Genomic DNA, 24,373 nt, shown 5'->3' on the forward strand with positions numbered 1-24,373 from the left:
TTCCGCTTGTTGTCTTCTCTCCCCCTCCAGCTCGGCCTGTTTCCTGAAGCACTCCATCCGCTCCTCTTCGTTCGTTTTCGACTCTTGCGCCGACTTTTCTTTATAACCCTGCTCGGCACGATGCGACCTGTACAAGCACTGCTTCCAATTGTCTTTTTGTCTCTCTTGAGGGGTCGCTAGGAAGAGGGCGTATGGCATCATCCGCTCTCTGTTCGTCTTGTCCTGTTCCGTTGGTGTGCTGTTGAACTTTTGTCTGAGTCTACCCACGAGTGTGGTCCGGCCAAGGGGGGTGACGGGAACGACGGGGACTCCAAGAGTGGCGTGTATCATGAAGCTGGTCCGTTCGCAGAGGGACATTTGGGATAGGGTGGGGTGGTTGGTGGGGAGGGCGGCGCAATGCGGTCTGGGCCGGGGGGGTGCTGGTTCCTGGGTTGCGGAGGGGGAGGCTGGCGACGTCGTGGATCCAGGAGAGGAGGCAAGAGAGAGGGGCATGATGGGGCGGGAGGGGGGAAGGGCGAGGGAGGTGCAGTACCAGAGGCCGTGAGGCTTTTTCTTGTCTTCTTTGGGAAAATGCTGGAAAATGAAGGCGAGGCTTTAATCTTGGAGGGATTTGAAATGTTGGGTGAGGTGGGAGAGCTGTTGTGTGGTTATATGTGGGAGTCTGGTGGTTTGAGATTGGAATAGGCGTTCGGCGTAGGTTTGTGAGGAAGTTGGAGATTGTTGATTCTACATCTGTGGGACTGTGGCCGTCATTGTCGTGGCCGCAGTAGTAGCAGGTCGAGGGGTTGCTTTTGGGCGCCAGATGTGAATCGAGGATGGTGTTCATGAAGGTACTGCGGATTTTGCTCAATTTCCCATTTGGTGTTCTTCTTGCCTGGGTGAGGGTTGATGAATCATTCGAAGCAGGCGGAGGCGATTATGTCGCGCTTATTAGTTGATGGGTTCAAGAGCTCAGCGACGAGGTAGAAAGAGCGGTCTTCGAGGATGTTGTATTTGATGTGCTGTTTTACAGGGTCCTTGAACATCTGGTACAAACCATGCTGAGCCGTTTGCTCGCACAGTGAACGGAGGACATGATTCCACACAGGTGAACTGAGGTTTTGTTGCAAGTCCGACTAGTAGAGAGCATCGATATCTTCTGCTTTTGCAAAACGGACTTCGATATCTGCATCAATAAGAGGATGTGGATTGCAAGCTGGATCCATTGTGATGGTAAAGTAGTGTTCAAGAAAATAGGGAGAGTGTAGGCCATGGGAGGACAGGTGGACGAGTAAGTGTCTAAGGGTAAGCTGTCTTTATACCTGAGAGGTTGAATAATTTGGCTATGACTTGAGTTACTATACCAGACATGGCGAAACCTGTTGGCAACTGCTAGTGTCGTGACTACATAGGAGAAAAAGAGACCCAACGAAGATTGAACTCCTGTTGGTCCGTGATTGAGAACACATGGGTGTATACAAGAGACGAAGCAGGCATCAAGGTACTTCGTCAACCGCCTTACCCCTTGAAATAATATTAACTCAGTCATTGTTGATGATGTGAAACTATCACCACCGTCGGTGTGGCCGAGATGGTTCAACTTTGAGTGGCAATTCGACTCGCTAAAACATATTGTTCTAGATCACCTCGCCACCGTTGTTGTATTCGTCCCAATTGCTTGCTAGATACCCAGACACATATACCTGGCTACTTAGGTAGTAAAAAAGCTGCTACCATTTGCTTGCTTGTATACCAATACCAACATTACGAGACTCTGACATGCAACTTTTGCTGCAGGCTAAAGTGGAATCGCTAAATATCTATCCAGAATATCACCTACCTACCCTACCCATATATTGTCAGTAAATCTCACCTTGACCACCAATTTCCAGAGATGTAGATACCTAAAAACTGTATTGCCTACCAACACTACACGTTATAGCTCTCTACCCAGTACCCCTCCCTCCATCTCACCTCCTCCTCTCTCCTCCTCCTCCTTCTCATTGCCTCTTCTCTCATCCTCCTCCTTCGCGCCTCCTCCTCCCTCTTTCTCTTCCACCACCGTCTTCTAGCCTCCTCCTCCCTTCTCCTTCTTTTCCTATTCTCATGCTCCGGTTGACCGCCCAGACTAACAACATCAGACATCCAGTTTCAACATCTGCCCCAACGCAGCCTGTCGTTCCTCAGCATCACTCCCCTGATTGAAACAGAGCGAAAAAGGCGCATTCACCCAAACCCCACTCCCCTCATCAATCGGCCGTCTATACCCCGCTGTTGAATCCCGGGTTCTATCTTGCAGCACTGCAAGACCCTCTGACAGTAGGTGGAGCCGGGTGCCGGCTCTGCCGTCGTCAACGTAGTCGGAATTGGTAAAGTACCCGGGGATGGTGTGCTCAAAGGGGGTATCCTCCCTATCCCAGCAGTCAGGTGGTAAATTAGATTGATACCGCTGATCCTTCCCCTCTCCGGCGGCAACGACCCGTTTGTTGAAGGTGTGGGAGATGACTTCTTTGCTTTCGGTCTTGGAGGGGGTGGGGTGGTCGGCTAGCCATTAAAAGCAGATTGCTGCGAGGAGGTACCCGGAGGAGGGAGAGGAGGGTTTTGACTCGACGACGACGAGGTAGAGAGAGGTGCAGTCCGAGATGCAGTGGCTTTGTGTACTGGCTTAGGAGGTTTCGGAACATGCGGTAGTCTAAGTGGAGGCGGCGGTCGTGGGAGAGGTCCGGGAAGACGTGGTTCCATATGGGGAGGTTGAGGTTGGCGGGGAGGGAGAGGCTGAGGAGGGCGGGCAGGTCGGATTGTTGGGCGAAGCGGACGTGGATGTTTGTTTGTGATGTGAGGGTTGGCAAGACGGTTGTTGGTGATGGTGTGAGCAGGGATGTAGGTGTCAGGTTTGGGTCTTCTGTGGTGGGTGCGGGACATGCTAGCGGTTGGTTGGATGGTGTGATGGGATTGTGTTGGTGATCGAAATGAGAGAGGTTCGTCTTCAACGAAAATTCAAGTACAGCTTAGACACAACATAAATATCGGGGTAAACAAGAATGGACTGGAACGATGAATAGTAGGTGATCAAATGGGAACAGATGTGAACCAACTCCAAGCTGGAGATATATGCTGGCTGTAAACAAAGAGGCCAGTCACTGGGCTACATGTGAATTATCACCAGATAAAAGTTACAGGTGCCACAGGCCCAACAACGTAGTAGACTCAGAGAGCAATATGACAACTGCAGAGCAGTCCACAATTTTGAAGAGCAGGTGTCGAGCAAACAAGCCAAAGGCAAACACTCAGACAACAGCAAACACTCATTTCACAACAAGAACAAGCTGTATTCACTCCCCGTCAACAACAATGTATTCAGAACTTCTCAACTATCTCCAATCCAAAGCATCTTCACAGCCGCCCGCTTAACCAATCACTCATAAACATAGCAGAAAGGCCCATCGACAATACTGTTCAGGTCCCTGATCTTGTAAACCTTGTCGCCCACAATCCCCAAATCAACATTATCATCCAAGCTCTGCTGCCTGCCACCACCACCAAAGCTCATCATCGACGTCCCGCCAGCAATGGTCTGGATGCGGGTGTTGGTATCCTGACTCTGCCAAATGGCCCAAGTGCGATCAATCATTCCATGATGAACCCAGAAGGCGGGATCATTAGGGCTGGTGTAGAAATCACCACCAGGGTCACCAGCGATGGTGAAATGGCCAGCAGCGTGGACACCAATACCAGCACCGGCACCGCCGAAGCCACCACCAGCGCCTTGCATCACGTTCTGGAAGGTAAGAACGTCACGGCTGTTGGTGATGAGGGCGGCAATGTCCTGGGTACGGGCGTAGCGGGAGGTGAGGTAGTTGGAGATGTCACGGCGAAGGCAACGGGTGTTCAGACCGTAGCCATCGGAGCGGGGATTGCGAGGAGGGGCAGGGTCGACGGCAGGGGAGACGGGGCCAAGGCGGACAGTCATGCTGCAGTGATAATGTTGTCAGCTTCCCGTGATCTCACTAGCATCGGACAAGTGGGAAAACAAACTTCTTGAACGGTCCGGTCTCGACGCAGCCGCCACCGTTGCCGGCGGGAGCAATACCGGAAGATCTATGATCGATTTTCTTGCCGTTTCCACTGAGAGAAGTGTCGCTACCATCAAAGATAGGAGACTTCTCGGGGTCCTGAGCCCAACGGCCCCAGTCCCAATACTATATTTTCTTGTCAGCTTGGAAATCAAAGATCCCAACTCCTATGAGCGACGTACCGGGTGGCTCCCATTGTAGTTGCACTCCTTGACAAGGGCTTGCTCAAAGGCCCACAGGTAGTATCTGTGCCATGAAAGGAAGCTGCCGGTGTTGTGGATGGACATGGTCTGCTGCATGTGAACGACGACAAAGTCTTCATATCTGGTCTTGGCTCCAGGGAACTGTGTAGGATTGAGCTTGGATGGCTTCTCCATCAGGCACAACAAGGCGGCGATGTAAGACTTCTTCTCTGCGGCAGAGATGTCACCCCTGGTTTCAAACTCATGTTAGATTTTGTCTCTGAAGATTCATGAAATGATCAGACTCACCATTCTCGGCGAACCTTCAAGTTGGCCTTGGTACATGTCTTTGACTTGGCCAACATGGCATCGATAGCCGGACGTCCCTTCTTCTCAAGGTCTGAGACTGCGTCACCCGAGACGAGGCCGGCGAGGAGGAGCCATGGCACTGCCAGGAGTGCAAAGACAGAGAAACGCGCCATGATGGAGCCGCGTTCTGAGCAGGAGCTTGAACTGACAGAAAGATCTCATGAACTCAGGAAAGTCGGGCACCGGGCTGGTGTTTATAGTCCCTGTCCCGCACGGGATCTTCCATAGTCCCACTCGTTGTTTCCTTCCTCGAATCGCCCGTTTCTTGCCTGCCAGGAGCCACAACACCCCCGGGTAGCGTGGTCGGCAAATATCGTCCGCTCTAGACTCCCCAGCCTGTTTGTACCAACTCTAGATGATGACCCAGAGAACAGGGGGCAGTATAAACAAGGATCTTCGCTAACGGCGGCTGCAAGGTTGGGTAGTCCTGTATGGCTGGCACCTTCGGATCACGGCAGATGGTCAGCGAGGCTTTGAATATGGAGAAATTGCAGAGGGCTCATCTAAACGAGGCGTGTCCGTTCGGCTTTCGACTTCGGTTGACCCGGGCGAAAATAGTCGTTGGGCATACGATGTAGAAAAAGAGGTAGGGTGGGTGCGGGTTCATTACCGGCGTAAGCAAGGATTGGTGAAACAACATAGACCTCGTGGGCCATCATGAAAGTATCCAGCCCTCTGGGAGCATGAACAGGACGGCCGCAATGCTGCCGACTGGTCCAAAATGCTTTTGCCTCAATATACTCTGTGGGTTTTCGTCAGCTGGCAAATCTGGGGTAATTAGCCTGAGTAGACGGAATGGTTGCGCCCCGCGATATGGTATTCCGCCTTTGGGTTGCCCCCGGATTCTTGACAAAGTTTGCAGCTTCGGTTGCGTGGCTTGCATTTTCTGCGTTGCTACATGGTAACATGCAGAATTGTGCGTGGCCCGAGTGCTAAATGAAACTGCTGGTCGTCACGTTATTGATGCCCATGTTTTCGGTTGGACTAGGAGAAGGCGCTTCTGAATATTGCTATCGTCAGTTACTAACTGCTTGTGGGCCGCATAGTAGTATTTTCTATCTATCTGTTGTTTACGTGAGCTTGGCAAAACGTAGTGTCGGCTGTTGGTTGGACTGCTTCCAATCTTTGATATTCCCTCATGGCCCAGACAAGAAAGCACCACGCAGCAATGCCACAGCTCCCTTTTGCAATTCCGTCCCGGCAGCCGAGTCCAATGAAACACCAGCACTGGTCAGAACGTATTTTTCCCGGAAGGTTGAGATGTCGGGGTGTTTGAATCAAGGCACCCAACGTGGGTCTCCCACACGGGCTCGGAACACTTCCGTGGGATAGTGTTACTGGAAGCGGGAAGCCAATGAAAAGGAGGGGGTTATAAGCCAAAATGGCAGGAATTACGCAGTCGCCATATATTGAACCTGCTTGGCCGCTGGAGTTTGGTCAGGAAAAAGGACATTCGCCTTGGTATCGTTCATCCTGGAACATGATCTACGCACCAAGGCGTCCTTGGGTGCCCTCAGGCTTCAATGTGAAATCGGCAGATATCTTGGTTCGGATGGCGTGCCGAATCTGAAAGTGACACTGAAGCTTTGCCTATGTGGCTTGGCGTGGTTGGCGTTGGATGCCCAGAATGCTGAAGTAGGGCGTTGTATTCATCCACAGGAAACTGCGATGAAAAAACTGACGCGCTGTCACTTTATGGTAGCTCAGAATTGAAATAAAATCCAAAAACGCATTTGGTTGAATATCAATACCAAGTGAATCAAGTCTGTGGGGCTAGTTGATAACTTCGACTTGCATTCGGATGAGACGATGATGTGATGCTTGACATGATTACAGTGGGCCGCAAAAATGCTGACAGATTTGCAAGGTGCCAGTCATGGAGTGGAGACTTCTTGACAGCCTGCTGAAATGACAGCTGAGGTTTAGAGTGGTTTAATGGACGGCAGGAGCGACTGCCTCTCCTCTTTGGATCAATATCAGTGGAGCCAACTGCAGGCAGGCAAGATAGAAATCCTTCATCTTGATAGATCCGAGTGACCTACGCGTCTGTCAATTAGTCAGTTATCTCTTTTGTTTCTGTAGCATCTATCATGAGTTGGCTACCGCTCCATGTCAGCTTTGAGAGACTGATATCACTCCACCTAGGTATTCTAGGCAGCAAGAGTGCCCGGGAAGATAACTGGCCGATAAGGGAAATGAACTGAAAGAAGCACTGTAATTTTAGAAGGAGCAGCACAGTCACGTAAGTGATGCGAAACCGATGTGTGGCTGATGCTCCGGATATCGGGGGACCTGGAGCACTCAAAAGTAGGTCACCTGCCATGGATTTGACAGACCGCTTGACGTTCATCTGATATCTGTGTGATATTGTTGAATTTCTTGTTGAATCAAACAACGCTGGTAGTGATTGTTATCTATACAATAAGTTACCCCAAAGCGTGTTTCCTTGCCATTCTTTCATCGCTTCTCCATAACAATAAAGAGTTATCTCATCTGCTACAATAGAAAACCAAAGTAAGAACAAAAGTGATGAGCTGCTATACGCATGAAGCTGTGATAAATCAAGCATGTGGTCTCACTACCAATCTCTGTAGTTGTCAAGGTGCGTTTTTTAAGGTGAATGATGCCCATCACAGGTCAATGGCTTACATAATCATTTCATCTGAATAGGGGTAAAAGGGGTAACTACCTTGTTACACAGGCATTTCACAACCTCCTTGAGTACACTTCACAAAATCACAGTAAATCTCCAGCCATTTATAATGAGCCTCATCATGCTGTGAATGTCCTGCTTCATCTTGTCGTTTATCTTTTGACAATGAATCAATGCCCTGTACCTTAATGGGTATTTTGATGCCTACAGGCGTCTCGTTTCTCATAGTTTGGCTACGTTACATACGGCAGTCACGCATCAATAACAATATTTTAGGGAGTCGAGAGAATAGCGCCGCTGTATTTCCTGCTTTCGGTTCAGTTTCATTGATGTCGGAGACTCATCATTTCTTCGTCCAAAGTGAATGAGAACAACTGATCCCCGCCCCCGTGGTACCAAGGCCCCAAGAATACGACATCTGGCCCCAAGTTCAAACCCACTGACCTAATTTGTGGGTCAAAACCTGCCTGGGATGTGCATATATTATTTTCTCGCGGATTGCTCTTTCTCAAACTCTCCCTACTACTCACCCAGCACCCATTCACTACTTCTCAGGCATTCCTAACGCCCACCATAAGCAGCCAATCTGCGTCCCAAGACGATTTTCTCCTCGAATCCATTTCATTGGCGGCCGCTTTCCCTGCCATTTTTCCTCGGCATCTTGTTGGCGGTCGCTTTGTCGTCGACCATTCTCGACAGCAAGTCAATCGTGAGTTTCGCATCTCTTTATCCTACGAGGCATCTACCTCAGGCTCTTGATCAATTCACTGACAATTCAATCTCACCAGATCCACAAACTCGACAAAATGGGCCCACCGATTCCAATATCTCAAGCAGCCAGAAAAGTCTACAATGGCATTGAATATTTCTATGGATTTCCAAACTCGGAGCAAGTTTTTGTCCTCAACCTCAACACCAAGTTGAGAATGTTTACAAAAACGAATGCCTGGGGCACTGTGTCAAGATCCGAATTCAAAGAATACATAAGTCTTTACCCAAGACTCTACCAGGTTGCCAACACGTCGAGAGATCGAATCCAACAGTGGCTTAATGTTGGCTTCAACCGAGCGAACTTTGAGTCCTGGGGTCCAGACTTTCGCGCCTTCCTCCGTACTGAGGCTGAGGATCAAAGTACGAATACCCGGGTGAGAAAACCGGGGATCCCACGCCAAGCCAAGTGGCTGAACGAGGAGCACAAAGAGCGAGGGGCAGCGTTCGACATACGAATGGGGAGACAAGTTCAGGAAGAGGAGGGAGATGATTCTGTGATGGGGCCAGAGGACGAGGAGGAGGTCACGTACCAGCCGGATGATGACCAAAACGGCGGCGAAGAAGATGTGGAAGAGGTAAGCATCTATTCAGAGCTTCCACACCTGCCCATCCTTGTTGAGTGTATCAGCTGACATCCATCCAGGCCCGTAGTCATGTGAATAGCTCGCAAAATGGTACCCACGCCACCCAGCAACCCAGAAAAAGAAGGCGCGAAGATCAGTCAACCTCGACCCTGATAGGTACGCCGTTTCCAGAATCAATGGCGCATCATTATCAGCTGGCCAATTCGTCGCAGCAGCAATTTTCACTGAGAGAACTACGGAATGCTGCGACCGGGTTCAGGACCCTTCATTCAGAGGTTCTGCGAGTGGCTCAAAAGCTGGAGCCCGGTGATTTCCTCCGCCCCTTGCTGTCGCACATTGCCAATTCCACGACCTTGGAGGTGGGTGCTGCAGAGAAAGCCGCGAGAATTTCGTCGGAGCTTATGGATCATGTGGCCAAATCTCAAGCCGAGGAGGGAAGAAGCGGTGATGACGAGGACCGAATCAAGCGCGCGCGGTCGAGAGCTGCCTATGAGATGCTCCCCACCGCAGCGCCGGCAAACAGACTCCCTCACCGCCGGAGCCAGCAGCAGCAGGCGAATCATCCAAGCCTCATCCGCGAAGACAGTCAAGCCCCCGAGGCTGACGATAATGTCCGCAGCCTAACTGTCCCGCGTGAGACGTCACCGTCCCTTGGCTACGAACTGCCAGATCACCTGGCGGAAGCATACCAGCCCCTCATTGAACTAAGTAGCCCGATTTACTTTGGTCCCTTGAACAGCCTTGCTGGAGAAGCCAGTTCTCGTCCTAACACCGCCAAAAGTGCTCAAAGTAACCACCCCCACAACCGTGGGACTCCGGCTCCCATCCCCGGCGCAAGTTCATACTACCGCGAGGCATCCATAGAGGAGTTCAGACCGGCCATTACAGCGAGAAACACGGGCACCTTGAGCGGCCCTCAAGGTCACCTTTCCCAGGCGCAAACAGCAGCCCCTCACTCCCATCACATGCTGGTCAACTCCATCGAAGTGCCTGGGTACCTTCCCTACCACGCCAACAACAAGTATCGGCCCCCTTCCCAGCCCCCTTCAACAGTTTCTTACGCTTCCGGAACTGGAGCATCATCGTTGCACAGGCACCCAGCAGTAGTCGAACCAGCCGCACCCCCTCCCGCGTTCTCCCCCCCGAACTTCGGTCCCGCTAATCGCAGGAGCACAAGACAAGCAAGCAGAGAACTCTGGACAGCTCAGCGGCCAAACCGGGAACTCCCACCCCCAGCCACCACCATCTCAACCCGCCAAACGAGACAGTCCAGCCAGCAGCCCACGTTGTCATCCTCCTCCGCTTCCCACACCCCCCTCCGCGCTACAGCAGGGCACCCAAGACAATCAACCCGTGGCAATCAAAAGGGAAAAACAAGGCGCAGAGTAGAGGTAGAAGACGAGGACGAGGACGAGAAGGGGCAGGGGGACGGTGTTGAGTAATCTACACCCTTTTCTGTTGCCAGCAGCTGTTGGTGTCTTCATGACTACTTAGCAGCACCACGGAAAAAGGACGGATCATAGACCCAGGGGCTGACAAACCGGGGCATTGAAGGTTTACTCTTGTTTTTTTCTGTTAATAGGGGGGGTGGAGGGGGGAGGAGTTGTCTTGGTATTATCTTTCCCCATGGTGGTGGATTGATTCGTCTTGTTCTGTCTTGTTCGGATATATGCTTTTTTGTTGCTTTTATTGAGGACAACATAAGACGGGGTGGTTTTTGGTCCTATTTTGCACACACATAAAAAAGAAAAAGGGAGGGCGTAATATGGTTTTATTGTCGTGGACCTGTTGCTGTTGACATGATTGATGTCAAGTGTTGCTGTCTCCAAGTCAACAAAGAGACAGAAAACACAGCGATCGCCTCACACTTGTAAGCAATGGCTCATATCACAGTATCGACCCTCCTGCCCAACCGAGTCGACCAAAATGTCATCATCAGAAACGGTCCCAGCCCTGTCAGCTGCTTGTCAAAATCCCCTCTGTATTCCCATTACCTATTTCCCACACATTACAATATCCTAGATTTTCTCCATGCCGTACACAACATAAATACCCCCTTAAAATAAACACAAAAGTAAAATGCCCTAGTTGATATCCCACTATTAAATGTCAATATATATCCCACTTATCATACCCTATCTTTATGCCTAGCCTTGGCCAGCATCTCATACATAACCCTATCCTGCTTTTTGTTGCTCGTGATCGACGAAATGGTGGTGCCTTGGTCGGAATCGCTCTTCTCGCAGCTCCCTCCGAGCGTACGCGTGCTCCTCTCCGGCGGCCCCTGTTGGGCTGGGAGAGCGAGAATGCTCCTATCGTTACGGTTATCATCCGAAAGGTCCATGTGACGTCTTCTCTGTTCAGCCATTGGCGACGGCTGCCGGTTAGGAGAAGAGTGATGGAGGCTGGTACCCACCCTCGCGCTGTCATCAAGATCGCTGGAGTGGCGGAAGTTTTTGAACAAATGCCTCAGCATTGGGATCGAGGCTGCCATGATGGTGCAGGCAGGCTCGATGAAGCCCCAGAGGACGAGTGGAAGGGAGTTGTCTGCGGGATGTGGGTTAGTCGATGTTGTTGTTATTGGGGAGGAGGGGAAAGCAACGCGGTCTCACAGCTAAAATCGCCTTCCTCCAGAACCTTTACGGTTGTTAATCTGAGAAAGATGTTAGTCTCTCGATGGGAGATAAGAGCAGTATGTGACGAAATAGACTTACTTGACAATGCAAGTGATGCCGGCAAAGATACCCATTGACATGGCAATGGCGACCCCAATCTTCTCTCTGTTGTACATATTATATCGCAAAAGAAGTCTCCAGGGGAGTAGGGCAAGCGCAAAATCACAAAACGCCGAACATGCTGGAAACACAAACAGGTTAGGTCGCCGGCTGAACAATAAGACTGGGGTTCTGTGGGAGTGGTGGCCTACATCCGACAAAAATGCTAAAGTTGATGGTAAACTTGACCGGCCAGCATTCCCCCGCTATCTCCGGGCGGTATGTCTTCTCCACGGGGTCACACGAAACCCAAAAGAAGATGGCGCTCAAGTAGTGGGTGATGTTGAGAAGGGCGAGTAGCCCGTAGATGGTCCATCGCATCCAGGTGTTCGGGCCACACAGCCGCAACAGTGTAATGGCAAAAGAGGTTTTGCTGCAGGCCACTGAGATAACTGATGAAAAACCGGATATATTGCTAATGATCCAGAAGACGGAAAAGTTCTCTGGCGGGATTTGGGGAGCCCGCAGACCGAAGCCCAGGAGGACATTGGTGGAAGTAGTACAGCAACTCAACAAGAGCATAATCTTCACAAACACAAATCAGCTCATGGAACGGCGGTGTGACGGGCAAAGAAAAATATTTTCATACCCATGAGAAGATGATGAAATAGTCATCCCACCATAGTGCTCTTCGTCGAAAGGTTTTGCTGTATATCCGTAGGGCGAGGAATATTCCGGCGACTCCCGTGAGCGGCCATAGTACTGCGTAAATCGTGATACCCTTTGGGTTCTCTGACAGAGGGACCTTCGTGACCATGGCGGGTGTGTACTGCGAAGCCGGCAGCCAGGCGCAGTCCAGAGGTTTAGCCGGGCCGGAGCCAAACCCGGCGGCGAGAGGGCGTGGATGGGACGATTATGGACTGTGGTCTGTCTGTATCGCCCGGGTCATGTCGTCTCTCCTGTCTAGTACCGCGTATCTATGCGGTGGTCTTGTAGTCGTGATTCGTTCCTCACTGGCAACTCATTGCGGTCCCAGCTCGGTGGCTGTGTGATCCCTCCAGAAAGTTGCAATTGCGACTTTGCAGAATGACGAGCGGATGGTTCATGGAGGACCCTGGATCTGGGGGAAGCAAGCGGGGACCGCCAGATTTAGTACCTGCCAGGGGTGGGTGGTGTCTCCGAGGGAAACGCGATCGAGTTGCCCAGGCTCGCCAGCACTTGCAGGTCCACTAGAGGTCTGGCAGCTGCAGAAGACAAACCTGGGCTAGAGCGGCTCACCGGCTTGAACGAGGTCCCTCCCCACACGACCTACACGCGACATGCCAAATCGGAAGCAGCCGCGGTCCATCTTTTGTGCTTGGGGCGCTGGGTTGGTGACAGTTTTAACACCCCACATCCGTGGCTGACATGCATTGTCAACCAGCAGAAGGGACAATTGCAATTGCTGCGCGGTGCGGGTTGTCGTCAGGGTCTGGCGTAGCATTTGCGATTTCGATTTCGTCGGCCCGACAGTCTGGGTCGATCAACATGGGAACACCGAGCAAGGCTTCAGACCACATGGGACGCCAAGGACGCCCCCCGTCCAGTGCCTCTTAGTGCACCCTCCATACCACCACTGCGTGCTGCGTATGGTGAGCACTGCGTAACCTCAGGAATATCTGTGGTTCCTGGGAGAGATGGGCGAGGTGGTCCATTGACTGGTAGGCAGTTGGTAATACGGCGCAAGATACCGATAGACACACCACAAAGCGGCCAGTCAGGTGATGGTGGAAATTGGAGAATGCACCTGCAGCTTGTTCGTGGTTGAGGCGTCCACCGAACAGCCCTCATCAGCATCAAGAGGTCAAAGCGCGCAACTCATCACAACCAACAGCACGTTTTTGACCTGACGAGTCCAGGAACTCTACTCTGTAGGTACATGGTCTTCATTCGGGTAACGACCTCGTGAGTTTCCGGTTGACCGGTCTTAACAAGCTACCTATTCTAGAGGCCGCACGGAACAACGGTCCTTAGCCCGGACGCGGTACAAGGCTCGGACAACGTTCATCATCTCAAGATGCCCAGGCTTTGAAAATATTATCTGATCTATTCTTGTCGTGCAAGGTTGAATCACACCGGAAGGGTTATGAGGCCCAAAACAATAGGTGACCCAAGCGAAATGGCACCTCCACAAAAAGCTAGAAGCGATCGATCTTGCAGCACTATCTTCAGATTTATTCATGCGGCAACTCGCTACCAGGCAATCATAGGACACCATCTCTGGATTCCAAGAGAGGCTTACCGGGAATCCTAAGACATATTGACGAGCTAACTGTAACCGAAGGGTTTGTGAGATTCTATAGGGGGCTTTTAAGAGCAGCCAAGCGACGAGATTCCCAAGCCTGGAAGCCAAGTCAATTTAAGCTTCATGGGCCAATTGTGGCCCCATGTTTTGAACAACACAATGGGTCTGGAGAAGGGCAAAAGGCTTCTCTGACATCTTTTTGCTGGGTAGAGGCAGTCATGGAACTGCCACCTCAAGACTTCGAAAATGAGTAGAACTTTGTACAACAGTGGCTGGTTGGTGGTTAGCTGGTGGCTGGTTTCCCTGAAGAGATCATCAATCACTAGCAAACCTCTCGCTGGGGAATTGAGGGTAGCGCCTGACCAACCTTCTGCAAAATGATTATGATTGTGCATTAGTCTCATCACTTCTCACTTGATCCGCCACCACACCAATACACACACGAAGAGACATGAAGAATCCAGGTAGGTATCTATCCTTCCAATATCGCTGCTCCAATATACAGCGAGACACTCACTCGGCCATTCTAGTTTTTCCGGCATCAAAGACAATTACAAACCGAAGTGCCAAGGACTCTTCCGACATCTGGCGAGCCACTCAGGAAATGGACAAGTGATGTGACGATATGGATTGTCCATGGACTGGTTTGGAAGAGTTGGATCGTCTTGGTGTAACTGTACCTGCACATAATCGAGCCTTGGCAAGGGGTAGCAGCATACATATACCTCAGACGAATAAATGGGGGGTCGTTTGGCAGCACAAACACTTCGTTCTTGAAGATGGCGAACACCACATACGTGTTTTCGTACAGTCGTTTGATCTGGACCGAGAAACTGACGAGATAAGAAAACTCGCTGCAAACTCACCTCTTGGATGGCCGACATCAACTGCCACGAGCTTCTCCACTATCTGCAACCCCTGTTCAGGCACAAGCCTGGCTATGATGTCAAAGAAGGCAAGGTTCCCCTCGATAAGAACTCCAAATTGTTGTTCAAAAAGTCTCCAGTTGCGCAGTTGGCCGATATCATGATAATTAACGTGACCTGTGTCAAAAGTGAGAGTTGCTTAGGAGCTGGAAAAGGGTGTGCGAAGGTATCACACGTTGCCGGAACAACTGGCCCAGAAGGAAAGTTTCAAGTTGGCGGCAGTGAGCTCGTGCCAAGTTTTCTCAATCGCACCGATCGCAAGTTCGCATCCAGTTGCCAGACGCAATCGAGGGGTTTCCAGGTCTGTCAGCCTCCCAAGATTCCTCGGTCAAGGGGTGCTTCCAGTTTCCATTGCCTACCCGAAACACCTCAGCTCAAAGACTCGCTTCATGTTGCTCTTGTTTGCTCAACTCTGCTCTCAAGAATCGTCATCCAAGTAACTCATTCTGAGCACCAACCAATTATTCATTTGCTCCAGAGACTGCTCCACCATCTACCCGACTGTCAGGGCCACCACCAACTGGACTCTTGTTGAGTTTTCTGGGCCAGCCATCACATCAGGGCATCTTCCATCGCAAACCTACATCACAGTGCAGCAGCGCGCGCACGGCATACACAACCCGAGGCGCCGTTTTCCCGTCGATGACGTCCTAATCAGGATTTTTACCACACACTGGAGCCCATCCTTTCGTCTACAGTAGGTTTCCATCAACTTCTTATGCCTGCACCCTGAGCCTTGAAAAAAGGTATGCCCAACAGCCCCGAATTGCCCCTCATTCCAAGCCTCCCCTCCCCCGACGACCCATTGCCCTGTCAGCCCGCCTCAATCCAACCCGGCCCCGCGCCCGAAACCAGCCCGCCGCCATCGACAATCATACAGACACGCAACAAACACCTCGACTAGAGCTGTCGCGTTCCAGCCGCAAAACCGCACTAAGCTATCGACTAGGTGCTGGTCTTGTGCTGATGAGGTTGGTTCACCCTCGATTTGCGCTGGGATTGGGACACTGCTGCACTGCTGCACTGCTGCTGCTGCTGCTGCTGCTGCTGCTGCTGGGAGGGGTTGCATTTTTCCGGGCTGGCTGTGAGGCATATGGTCGCTTTGCTCCGCCGATGAGCATCCACCATCTTTCCCCCATCGCCAGCCAGCCGACCGGCGAGAGACCAGTCAGAAGCGCATCAAGCTTTCTGCCGCGACCTAGCCACCTGAGCTGCTCTCTCCCTACCAGACGACCCGCTCGCTGATGTTGGATCACTTTTCAAACATATTAACCTCTCATGACCCAATCTTCTGGGCAGCAAAGAGCTAACTAGAGGGCATTCTTAGACAGACATTCGACATCCTTTCTGTATTGAAATCATCGGGGCCCTCTTCAACTCCCGAATACCCTCTGGTTCTCCCAAGGCAATAGCATTGCCGTGCCAACCAACCGCCAGCCCAACGACCGACCCTCTTGCCTACTATTTGGCTTGGCTATCGAGTGGGAGCTTCGCGATTCCACACAATGAACGGATCATCACAACAACCGAAGGATGCTACGGCGCAAAGGCCATCATCAGCTGCGACTGCTGCGACTGCTGCGAATGTTGCGGCCGCTAACGGCAGCTCTGCGCTCAACAAGAAGAGGAAGAAGGACGGACTGAAGCCCATCATCACCACTGAAGGACCCGGGTACGTGCATTTTATTTTCTCCCAAGCTGTTGCTTTCCGCTTGTTCTTGTTTTTTCATCCCGACCGGGAGATGATGCCGGCGCCCTGGTGGGAACTGGATGATGGCGGGGACGATGGCCCGAGGATGGGGTGCTGTCGATGTTCAGGCTGCTGCGCCCAGCAAGTCTAGAGATGGCGGGGTGCGGGCAAGGCGGGTCGCAGAGGGGGAAGCGCAGCAGTAACAGCGTCCATGCGTTGGGCGCTGCGACATCACGCAGAACAAGCGGGCGGCGCATGGTGAGTGGGCGGGAGCTCCCAGGGTAGGTAGGCGACGAGGGACGGACTGGACCCGCGAATATTTTGTTGTGCTGTGTGTGGCTCTAGTGAGCTGCAAACAGGTCTTGCATCGTCGCACCATCCTCCGACCCCCCTCTTACCGCCTTCCGACTCCCTTTCCCACCCGCCCGCCAGACGAACTGCTGCCGTTGTCGTCAATCTGTATCAACACCAACCAGCACGCCTCCGATATTTTGACAGTCTCCACTAGCGCTCGCCTTGCCCAACGCTCCTCGAGATGAAAACGATGCTAAAGACAAGGTCCCCGCTTTTTCCTTTTGTAACAAAGCCCGCCTTCCCCATTATCGGGCCGCCGAAAGTTCGGCACCTGTGCACAAACAGACCCGCGCCCAGCCAGCGTGCCCGCCCGACCCCGCCACTGCCTTTGCTGCTCTGCTGCGCTGCGCAACCTTCTTTGAGATTGCGCGATTGCTTTCTTGCCGTTCATGTTGATGCTGTCATGGCATGTAGACCCTCTGCTTACACGTGTTTCACTACAGGGCTGCTCATTTAGCTTCAGCAATGTCGGGTTCGCCCACGTCAGTCTCCTCCCCGGAGGACCCCGCCGAGAACACGGCGGATGAAGAAGACTCCGAAGATTACTGCAAAGGAGGTTACCATCCCGTCACGGTTGGGGAGTCGTTCAAGGATGGGAAATACATTGTGGTGCGCAAGCTAGGATGGGGTCACTTCTCGACCGTATGGCTATCAAGAGACACCACTACCGGCAAACACGTCGCTCTCAAAGTTGTCAGATCTGCCGCCCACTACACCGAGACAGCCATCGACGAGATCAAGCTTCTCAACAAGATTGTCCAAGCGAACCCAAACCACCCAGGTCGCAAACATGTCGTTAGTCTGCTGGACTCGTTCGAGCACAAGGGGCCAAACGGTACCCATGTGTGCATGGTGTTCGAGGTGCTGGGCGAAAACTTGCTTGGTTTGATCAAGAAGTGGAATCACCGGGGCATCCCAATGCCACTCGTCAAGCAGATCACTAAACAAGTTCTCTTGGGACTCGACTACCTGCACCGGGAATGCGGCATCATCCATACCGACTTGAAGCCCGAAAATGTCTTGATTGAGATTGGGGACGTGGAGAAGATTGTTCAAAAGGTGGTCAGCTCCGACGCCGGCGAGAAGGAGAACAACAGGAATGGACGTCGGAGGCGTAGGACGCTTATTACTGGCAGCCAGCCTTTACCATCGCCGCTGAACGCTAGTTTCGATCGCGGTTCGATTTTCCCCTCGCCTGGGGCGCCAAGCCTTGGCCAAATGCTTCATGATGGTGAGCACAAGCACTCCTTGAACCTCAGTTATTCACGCCAATCACTAACCATGACGCAGCCGACTCAAAATTAAAGGAGCCATCTCCTAAACGGGACAAGGAAACCGGAGAGGACAGGCAGGGCCAACGAGAGAAAACCGCTGATATCTTGACTAAGGAAGTCTCGGGTATCTCGTTGGACAAAGCTACGCCTCTGTCAACGGCAGGTGAAAAGCGCAAGGCCGATGATATGCAGTATGACATTATTAGTGTCAAGATTGCGGATCTAGGCAATGCGTGCTGGGTCAATCATCACTTCACCAATGACATCCAGACTCGCCAATATCGATCCCCAGAAGTCATTCTGGGCGCCAAGTGGGGGGCTAGCACAGATGTCTGGAGTATGGCGGCCATGGTATGTTGCGAGTGCTGTGTCATGCGTTATGGTGAAAGCATACTGACGGTTATACCAGGTCTTTGAGCTTATTACGGGCGATTATCTATTTGATCCCCAGTCGGGAACCAAATATGGAAAAGACGATGACCATATCGCTCAGATTATTGAACTTTTAGGCCAGTTCCCAAAGTCGCTGTGCCTCTCGGGCAAGTGGTCACAGGAGATCTTCAATAGGCGCGGTGAGCTCCGCAACATCCATAGGCTACGCCACTGGGCTCTTCCAGACGTACTCAAGGAGAAGTACCACTTTAAGGAAGAGGACGCGAAGAAGATTGCCGACTTTTTAACCCCGCTGCTGGAACTCACGCCGGAAAAGAGAGCAAATGCTGGCGGGATGGCGAGCCACCCCTGGTTGGAGGACACACCGGGGATGAAGGGGATCAAGATTGAGGGGGTCGAGGTTGGCAGCAGAGGAGAGGGAATAGAGGGTTGGGCGACGGAAGTAAGAAAGCGGTAGAGCCGGATTTTGGGTAGCACTCGAGAAGACGATAATGACCAGGGCTGTTTTTTTTTGTTGCGGGAACGATGATGTGGTCGATATACATGAGGATAAGTATACAAAGGAGCCAACTGGGGTTTGGGGCGGGGGGGATGTGGTTTTGTCAAGCGGGGTTTGAAGAAAAAATCAGTGTCGATCGTTCTCTCTCTATCTCTGGGGTGGGTTGTGGTTGTGTATTCTGTCATGTTGTTGGTTTTTTGATGTTGTTTTTTGGCCTTAAACTCCAGCGAAATTCTGTTTGCGATTCTGACACTACTTTTGTTTTCTGTTTTGTTCTTGTCTTTATTTTTTGCTGTCCCCTCCCTTCCTTCCATGTCATGATGGGTTCTGCGGTTGATGATCTAAGGCAAGCAAAGCGCATGCATGCAGGGCAAAAAATGAATCGTTCGTTTTGGGATGTTTTATACCTTGTTGCCTTGTTGTTGTTTTGGGTAAGAAGGGAGGGAGGGGAAAGAAAGGAGGGTGACGGGGCGGGTTTAGATAGATGAGAGAACGGTTTATATTGAAGAGATGACGACCCTGTTTTTGAGACACTACTTACCTTATACAACATGCAGAAACAAAGGTTTTGATTATGTGGTGTTTTGTCTATCTGGAGTCTTTATATATACGCTGGATTATTTTTTTTGGCGTTTGTTGTAGCAAAAGGAGCTTTGTATGTTTTGCGAGGTGAGGGAGAGGGAGAGGGAGTATAACAAAATTAACGATTTTTGTTTTTGCGTGGGGGATATGAGATGGAGTAAACACTGAGATGTTTGAGTGCTACCCTACCTAGATCCTGGTGAAGTTGAAGGCAAAAAGACCACCATTACAGAGCTTCTATATCACCCACAAACCACAGCAGCATACCGTCGACGAGCCTACCCAGAAAAGGCAGCAAATGCCCTCTCGCGCTGAACAAGTGACGCGAAGCTACCCTCGAGATGGACACTTCTCAAAGCTTCCCTAACATGTAAGCAACAAAAAGACAGCATTCCCAAGAACCACACACACACACACACACACATGATACGCAGAAAAGACATGATGGATAAATGCATTATTATTTACTTCCTCTCGGTTCAATCTCAAAAGTCGCAACGCCGACTGATCAACCTTCTCCAAACTCCCAACAGGTTCTAATTTCCGTGGTTCTTCTGCCTTTACCGTCCCTGGCTTTTACTTTTTTTTTTTACATTATCATGAATACACAGAATCCTAACGGCCGCGCCTTTATCAATTTGCTTCGCGGAAAAGGAATAAAACACCGAATGCTGTGGTAGACACATACCTACCTAGGCTGAAAATGCAGATGCGCGCCTTTGCAGCCTTTACCACCCCCACTGCCAACCTCTTTCAGACGCTCGGCCTAAGCCTTCCTCCCCTTATTCTTCTGCGTCATCTTCCTAAACGCCTCTATGCCACCAGCACCAATGGGCCTGTGTTCGCTCGACCGAGCCGACCCATCGTATGTGCTGCGTGGAGCAATAGTGTAGCTGGTAGGCAGACCAGCAGGTTGCGCGCGGTTGGTCTTGGTCTCGGGCGCAAGAAGTCTCTCGCGCTCGAGCTCGAACCGGGATTTATTGCCGGCTGGTCGCTGGGTAAGCGTAATCTGGGAGCTACCCATCGCTGTTTCTTGACGCTGAGCCATTTTGGCCGCACTGTTTAAGTAGAACGTTAGTAGTGTTTTGACATAGACTATTTGGATGAATACGTACGCAATGTCAAAGTCACGAGTCTCGATTTGGCGTTTCTTGTAATCATCAGTCCTCTTCAGGATCGGACGACTCCATTCACCCACAAGACGCTCTGCAATGCGCTTGATGCCAATCTCGGGTCGCTTGCTTTTGGTGTAAAAGTAAACTACCTTGCCAATGCCGCTGCTGAGAAGCACCTCTTTGTTGACTGGAAGCTTGGTGAGAGCGTTGAAGATGTCGCGCTGAATATTGTAAGCGGGGAGACTGCCGTCGTTCAGGGGCTCCAAGAAGTATTTGACAGCCTGGAGGAAATTGGTTTCAGGGTCGAGAATGGAATCTTGAACGGCTGTCCGGTTGAGAAGCGCTGTGACTTGAGGGAGAAGTTGAAGCTTGTGGGTGGCCGCAATGCCATCCTCACGGGCTTTGTTGTCAGCCACACAGGCGTTTTCCATGGCGACTTTGAGATTGGCAATTTGTTCATCGATTTCGTCCTCAAGATCCTGGACATGCGAGTTAGACACAGAGACAGGGCTGACGTCACCAAGTCAACAAGAAGCAAACATACGATATCATCCTTCTTACGTCTCCGTTTGGTAGTGGGTTTGAGAGCGGCGTCCATGGCACGCTCGAGTGCCCGACGCCGCCTCTCCTCTGGTGTGAGATTCTCCTCTGGAATCTCTTCTTGCCTGGGAGCCTCCTTCTTGCCCGATCGGCGGCCCGATTCACCTGCGCGCGCCTTGCGCGGTCGACGGTCACCATCCTCGATAATGTCATTCGCATCCAGGTCATCATCATCCTCTCCTCTTGTCCGCTTCTTTGGCCTACGGCCTTCTTTAGGTTTCTTGTTGGTCTCGCTGTCGGTGATCTTCCTTCTGCTGGCTTTAAGTCCCTTGGTAATATTCTCGTCGATGATAATGTTGGACGTCTGTCTCTTCTCCATGTCGGGTTCATAGTGCTCGAACTCGCCTTCGTCGATTTCGGAAAGAATGTCATCGGACTCGTTGCCCGCATCACCGGCGCCATCGTGCGAGTCCACGGAGGCGTCATCCCTGCGCTCCTGGGGCGGAGAGCCAGTGTCAGACATGGTGCTGTATTGTGAGATGTGTGGAAGGAGTCGGTCGCAATGACGCAGTCAAGAATTGGCAAGGCTGAATGAAGGGAAGTTCGATGGTTGATTTGTCTTTTGCGATGGCAAATTTTCGGTGCAAGCGTCAAGCATCAAAAATAATCTTCGAAAAACCACAGGAAGAGCCTTTGTAATAGATAATCTGGCGACGATGGAAATGCTGGCGATGGTGCTTGGATTCGGAAAAAGGTGGACGAACTGATCACGGTTTATCGACAGTCAGGCAACTTTGAGAGTGGCCGACGTGATGAAAGGCGTCCCAGGCGCAGGGAACCATGCAACAAGTCGGCCGGAGTTTTCCCGTGGGACTTCGCTGGGGTGGTTGTTATCCAGGCCCACGGTCTCCACTTGCAAGTCATCAAACACTTGCCACACTTTCAACAGCCAAAAGTCGTAACTTTATCGGGGTTAAACGTAAAGAGACGGTTTAAATTGGGAGAGAAGTGCGTGTAGCGTAAAGCGCTATTTATATTGATCAATATCGATTTATCTGCTCAAAAAAAGGCTGTTGAGTTTGGCATTGTGAAGATTTTAGATGGCCCGTGTGTTTTTAAGATGACTGTGAGCGTTGGTTGGTGGGTGTAAGCCTTGGCGTGGACCTGGATAACGAACAGCCTTCGCTGTTGAAAGACACAGCTGGAGGTGGAGACGGAACAGGCCAAGGCTGACCTGATGTGGGCCGTTCCAGAAAAGTCCAGCTTATTTGCCAGTATTTACATTCGCAGGCTTCCTTTTGTATTGGTTGCCACTGACAACAGCAATCCTCCATCAAGCTCTCTACCTCCCGTCCCAAGAAACATTGTGAAAGAGTGCACCGCCCATCTCTCCACACTCCACCGGCTGCCCCGAAACTCTATGCGATCACAACACGAAGTCTGTTTTACTGTCCAACGGTTTTCACTTGTCTGCGACCGCATCTTGCACCATGGATCACCGAGGGACGGAAGGCCTCATGGACTGGGAGCCAGAACGCAAGCATGCTATTGACCCCTCCAGTCCCTTCGCAGCTCTGCCCAAAAAGTTCACCCTCTGTAAGTTCTCCTCCATTGCTCTCGCACTACCCCGCCTGCAAAACAATAATAACCTTGCCGGCGACATGCCAACACATCAATTTTCACCTTTTTATACAAGCCCTTCAGCGTCAACACGATGGCATCAACTGACCGCGCGCCTTTCCCTATAGCTTCATTTGAAACACCCGTCTCACGATTCAGCAAAGTCAGCAATGACCCATTCGCGAGCGCGGTGCGCAAGAGCTCACCGCTCAAACAAGACCACCCGGCCCCCCCACATGCCTCATTCTTTTCACCGCAGCTACAGAACAAACCATCAGGCCCCGCGTTTCGGAATCCAGCGTTCACCACACCGCAGAAACGCTTCGAGGATGTACCAATGTCCGAAGTTTCTGACGCCGAATCAAGTCCCGCTATGACCGACACTTCGATTTTGCCAGCCGATACGCCAGACATTGAACACATCGGGATGAAGTCCGCTGCAACCCCCTCACCCATCAAACTGATGTGGAACCGGAACCTGGATCGGAATCGAACTGCCGGAAAGGGGGAGCTCCCTAAGTCTGGAGCTCGTGATAAGGTCAGGAAGAGGAAAAGGCTTTTCGGCGACAAAGATGTCGGCAGTGTGAGGTCCCGCCTCGCCCACGACTCGGATGACTCAGATAGCGATATTCCAGAGAGCTCCAAGGCGCTGGTGACGAGTTCAAAACAGAAGAGGGATAAGAAACGAGGCTGGTTGAGCAACTTCCTCGCGACTCTGAGCGACAACCCCAATGCGCCAGCTATTCTGTCCAGGTGGTTGCAACTTGGGGCAAATATCCTTCTCATGTGCCTTGCATTCATCATTGTCTTCGAAATGATCAAGCAAGTGCGGTCAGATTTATCGCGCGAGGCTGACAAGGCTATAGCGGCATTGCAACAGGAGATCAGGCAATGTGCAGAGCAGTTCACCCAGAATGCTTGCTCGCCCAAGGCAACTCGCGCACCTTATATGGAAACGGTGTGTACCCAATGGGAAATATGCATGCAACAGGACCCTCACGGCATTGCAACCACCAATATCTCGGTCCGCAAGGTAGCTGAGATCCTCAACGAGTTTGTTGGCGTTATATCCTACAAGACCTGGGTAAGTTTCTGTTGCTTTCGCTTTGCTGGGCCCACGTGCTCTAACATGTTGGTACCAGGCCTTCCTTCTTACAATATTCCTCGCCACCCTTCTTGCTACCAACATGGGCTTTGGTCGTCTTCGGGACACTGGCTCGTTTCAACATCCCCGTGCACCGGCACCTGCGCCCCCACTACAGTCACCTCCAGCTATGGCTCCGATGCTTCCAGTCTCGTCGGATGGCTTTTTCTGGGCGCCTGTCGGTATGACACCCAAGAGTGTACGGAAACAACTTCTCAGCGAAGAAACAGAGACAGAGACCGATAGCACCCCGATGATGAGAGCCATCATGCCGCCACAAACCCCGTCAATGAGGAGGAGTCCCAGCAAAGAGTACCGAGATAGGGAGCGAGAAAGAGACAGAAGTCCGTCCAAGGGTTTCAGACAAAGGAGCCCCAGCAAGAACTACTGAACGAACAACACACCGGTTTCTTTTGTTTATTTTCGCCATCGAGTTTCTGACAAGTGCTGGCAATTGCTGCCACGACCGTGTCACTGCATGTACTTATTCTCTTTTTGTTCTCATCTTATTCTGCTTTCATAGGCACTTTGGGAGCACGGAGTCGGCTTGGTATGTGGGTTGGTTGGACTGGTTACGTTGGCGTTGAGCCGGCGTGCTCTAGTGGGGGTATTCGACATAATTTAATT

At 51.5% G+C, this 24,373-nt stretch overlaps 6 protein-coding genes across 6 annotated transcripts; 3 read left to right on the top strand and 3 right to left on the bottom strand.

The window, feature by feature from the left end:
* Window positions 1–1,718: 1,718 nt before the first annotated feature.
* On the bottom strand, window positions 1,719–6,444 carry QC763_115850 (uncharacterized protein). Its single transcript, XM_062908158.1, has 6 exons — window positions 6,097–6,444; window positions 4,544–6,029; window positions 4,235–4,484; window positions 4,015–4,178; window positions 1,853–3,950; window positions 1,719–1,799 (listed from the first exon to the last, which is right to left on the bottom strand). Exons 2-5 carry the CDS (start codon window positions 4,714–4,716, stop codon window positions 3,395–3,397), a joined length of 1,143 nt encoding a protein of 380 aa, XP_062771204.1. The 5' UTR covers window positions 4,717–6,029; window positions 6,097–6,444; the 3' UTR covers window positions 1,719–1,799; window positions 1,853–3,394.
* Window positions 6,445–7,741: 1,297 nt separating this feature from the next.
* Window positions 7,742–10,388, top strand: QC763_115858 (uncharacterized protein). Its single transcript, XM_062908159.1, has 3 exons — window positions 7,742–7,965; window positions 8,045–8,602; window positions 8,671–10,388. Exons 2-3 carry the CDS (start codon window positions 8,063–8,065, stop codon window positions 10,051–10,053), a joined length of 1,923 nt encoding a protein of 640 aa, XP_062771205.1. The 5' UTR covers window positions 7,742–7,965; window positions 8,045–8,062; the 3' UTR covers window positions 10,054–10,388.
* A 306-nt stretch (window positions 10,389–10,694) lies between these two features.
* QC763_115860 (uncharacterized protein) lies at window positions 10,695–14,149 on the bottom strand. Its single transcript, XM_062908160.1, is given in 6 exon segments — window positions 10,695–11,158; window positions 11,224–11,264; window positions 11,326–11,910; window positions 11,975–12,606; window positions 12,624–13,912; window positions 13,977–14,149. The coding sequence occupies 3 exon segments, from the start codon at window positions 11,400–11,402 to the stop codon at window positions 10,740–10,742; spliced, it is 537 nt and encodes a 178-aa protein (XP_062771206.1). The 5' UTR covers window positions 11,403–11,910; window positions 11,975–12,606; window positions 12,624–13,912; window positions 13,977–14,149; the 3' UTR covers window positions 10,695–10,739.
* Window positions 14,150–14,391: 242 nt separating this feature from the next.
* On the top strand, window positions 14,392–18,768 carry SKY1 (serine/threonine protein kinase, CMGC). Its single transcript, XM_062908161.1, is given in 6 exon segments — window positions 14,392–15,506; window positions 15,863–16,095; window positions 16,105–16,207; window positions 17,023–17,810; window positions 17,870–18,204; window positions 18,263–18,768. Coding segments are annotated over 5 exon segments (1,722 nt in total). The 5' UTR covers window positions 14,392–15,506; window positions 15,863–16,040; the 3' UTR covers window positions 18,704–18,768.
* Window positions 18,769–19,770: 1,002 nt separating this feature from the next.
* IWS1 (Transcription factor iws1) lies at window positions 19,771–22,089 on the bottom strand. Its single transcript, XM_062908162.1, has 3 exons — window positions 20,987–22,089; window positions 20,443–20,921; window positions 19,771–20,385 (listed from the first exon to the last, which is right to left on the bottom strand). The coding sequence occupies exons 1-3, from the start codon at window positions 21,503–21,505 to the stop codon at window positions 20,094–20,096; spliced, it is 1,290 nt and encodes a 429-aa protein (XP_062771208.1). The 5' UTR covers window positions 21,506–22,089; the 3' UTR covers window positions 19,771–20,093.
* Window positions 22,090–22,232: 143 nt separating this feature from the next.
* On the top strand, window positions 22,233–24,331 carry QC763_115890 (uncharacterized protein). The gene is made up of 3 exons (XM_062908163.1): window positions 22,233–22,578; window positions 22,731–23,686; window positions 23,745–24,331. Exons 1-3 carry the CDS (start codon window positions 22,473–22,475, stop codon window positions 24,135–24,137), a joined length of 1,455 nt encoding a protein of 484 aa, XP_062771209.1. The 5' UTR covers window positions 22,233–22,472; the 3' UTR covers window positions 24,138–24,331.
* The last annotated feature ends 42 nt before the right edge of the window (window positions 24,332–24,373 follow it).

Source organism: Podospora pseudopauciseta, chromosome 1 (assembly GCF_035222475.1).
Source record: "Podospora pseudopauciseta strain CBS 411.78 chromosome 1, whole genome shotgun sequence".
NCBI classification, from domain to species: Eukaryota; Fungi; Ascomycota; class Sordariomycetes; order Sordariales; family Podosporaceae; genus Podospora; species Podospora pseudopauciseta.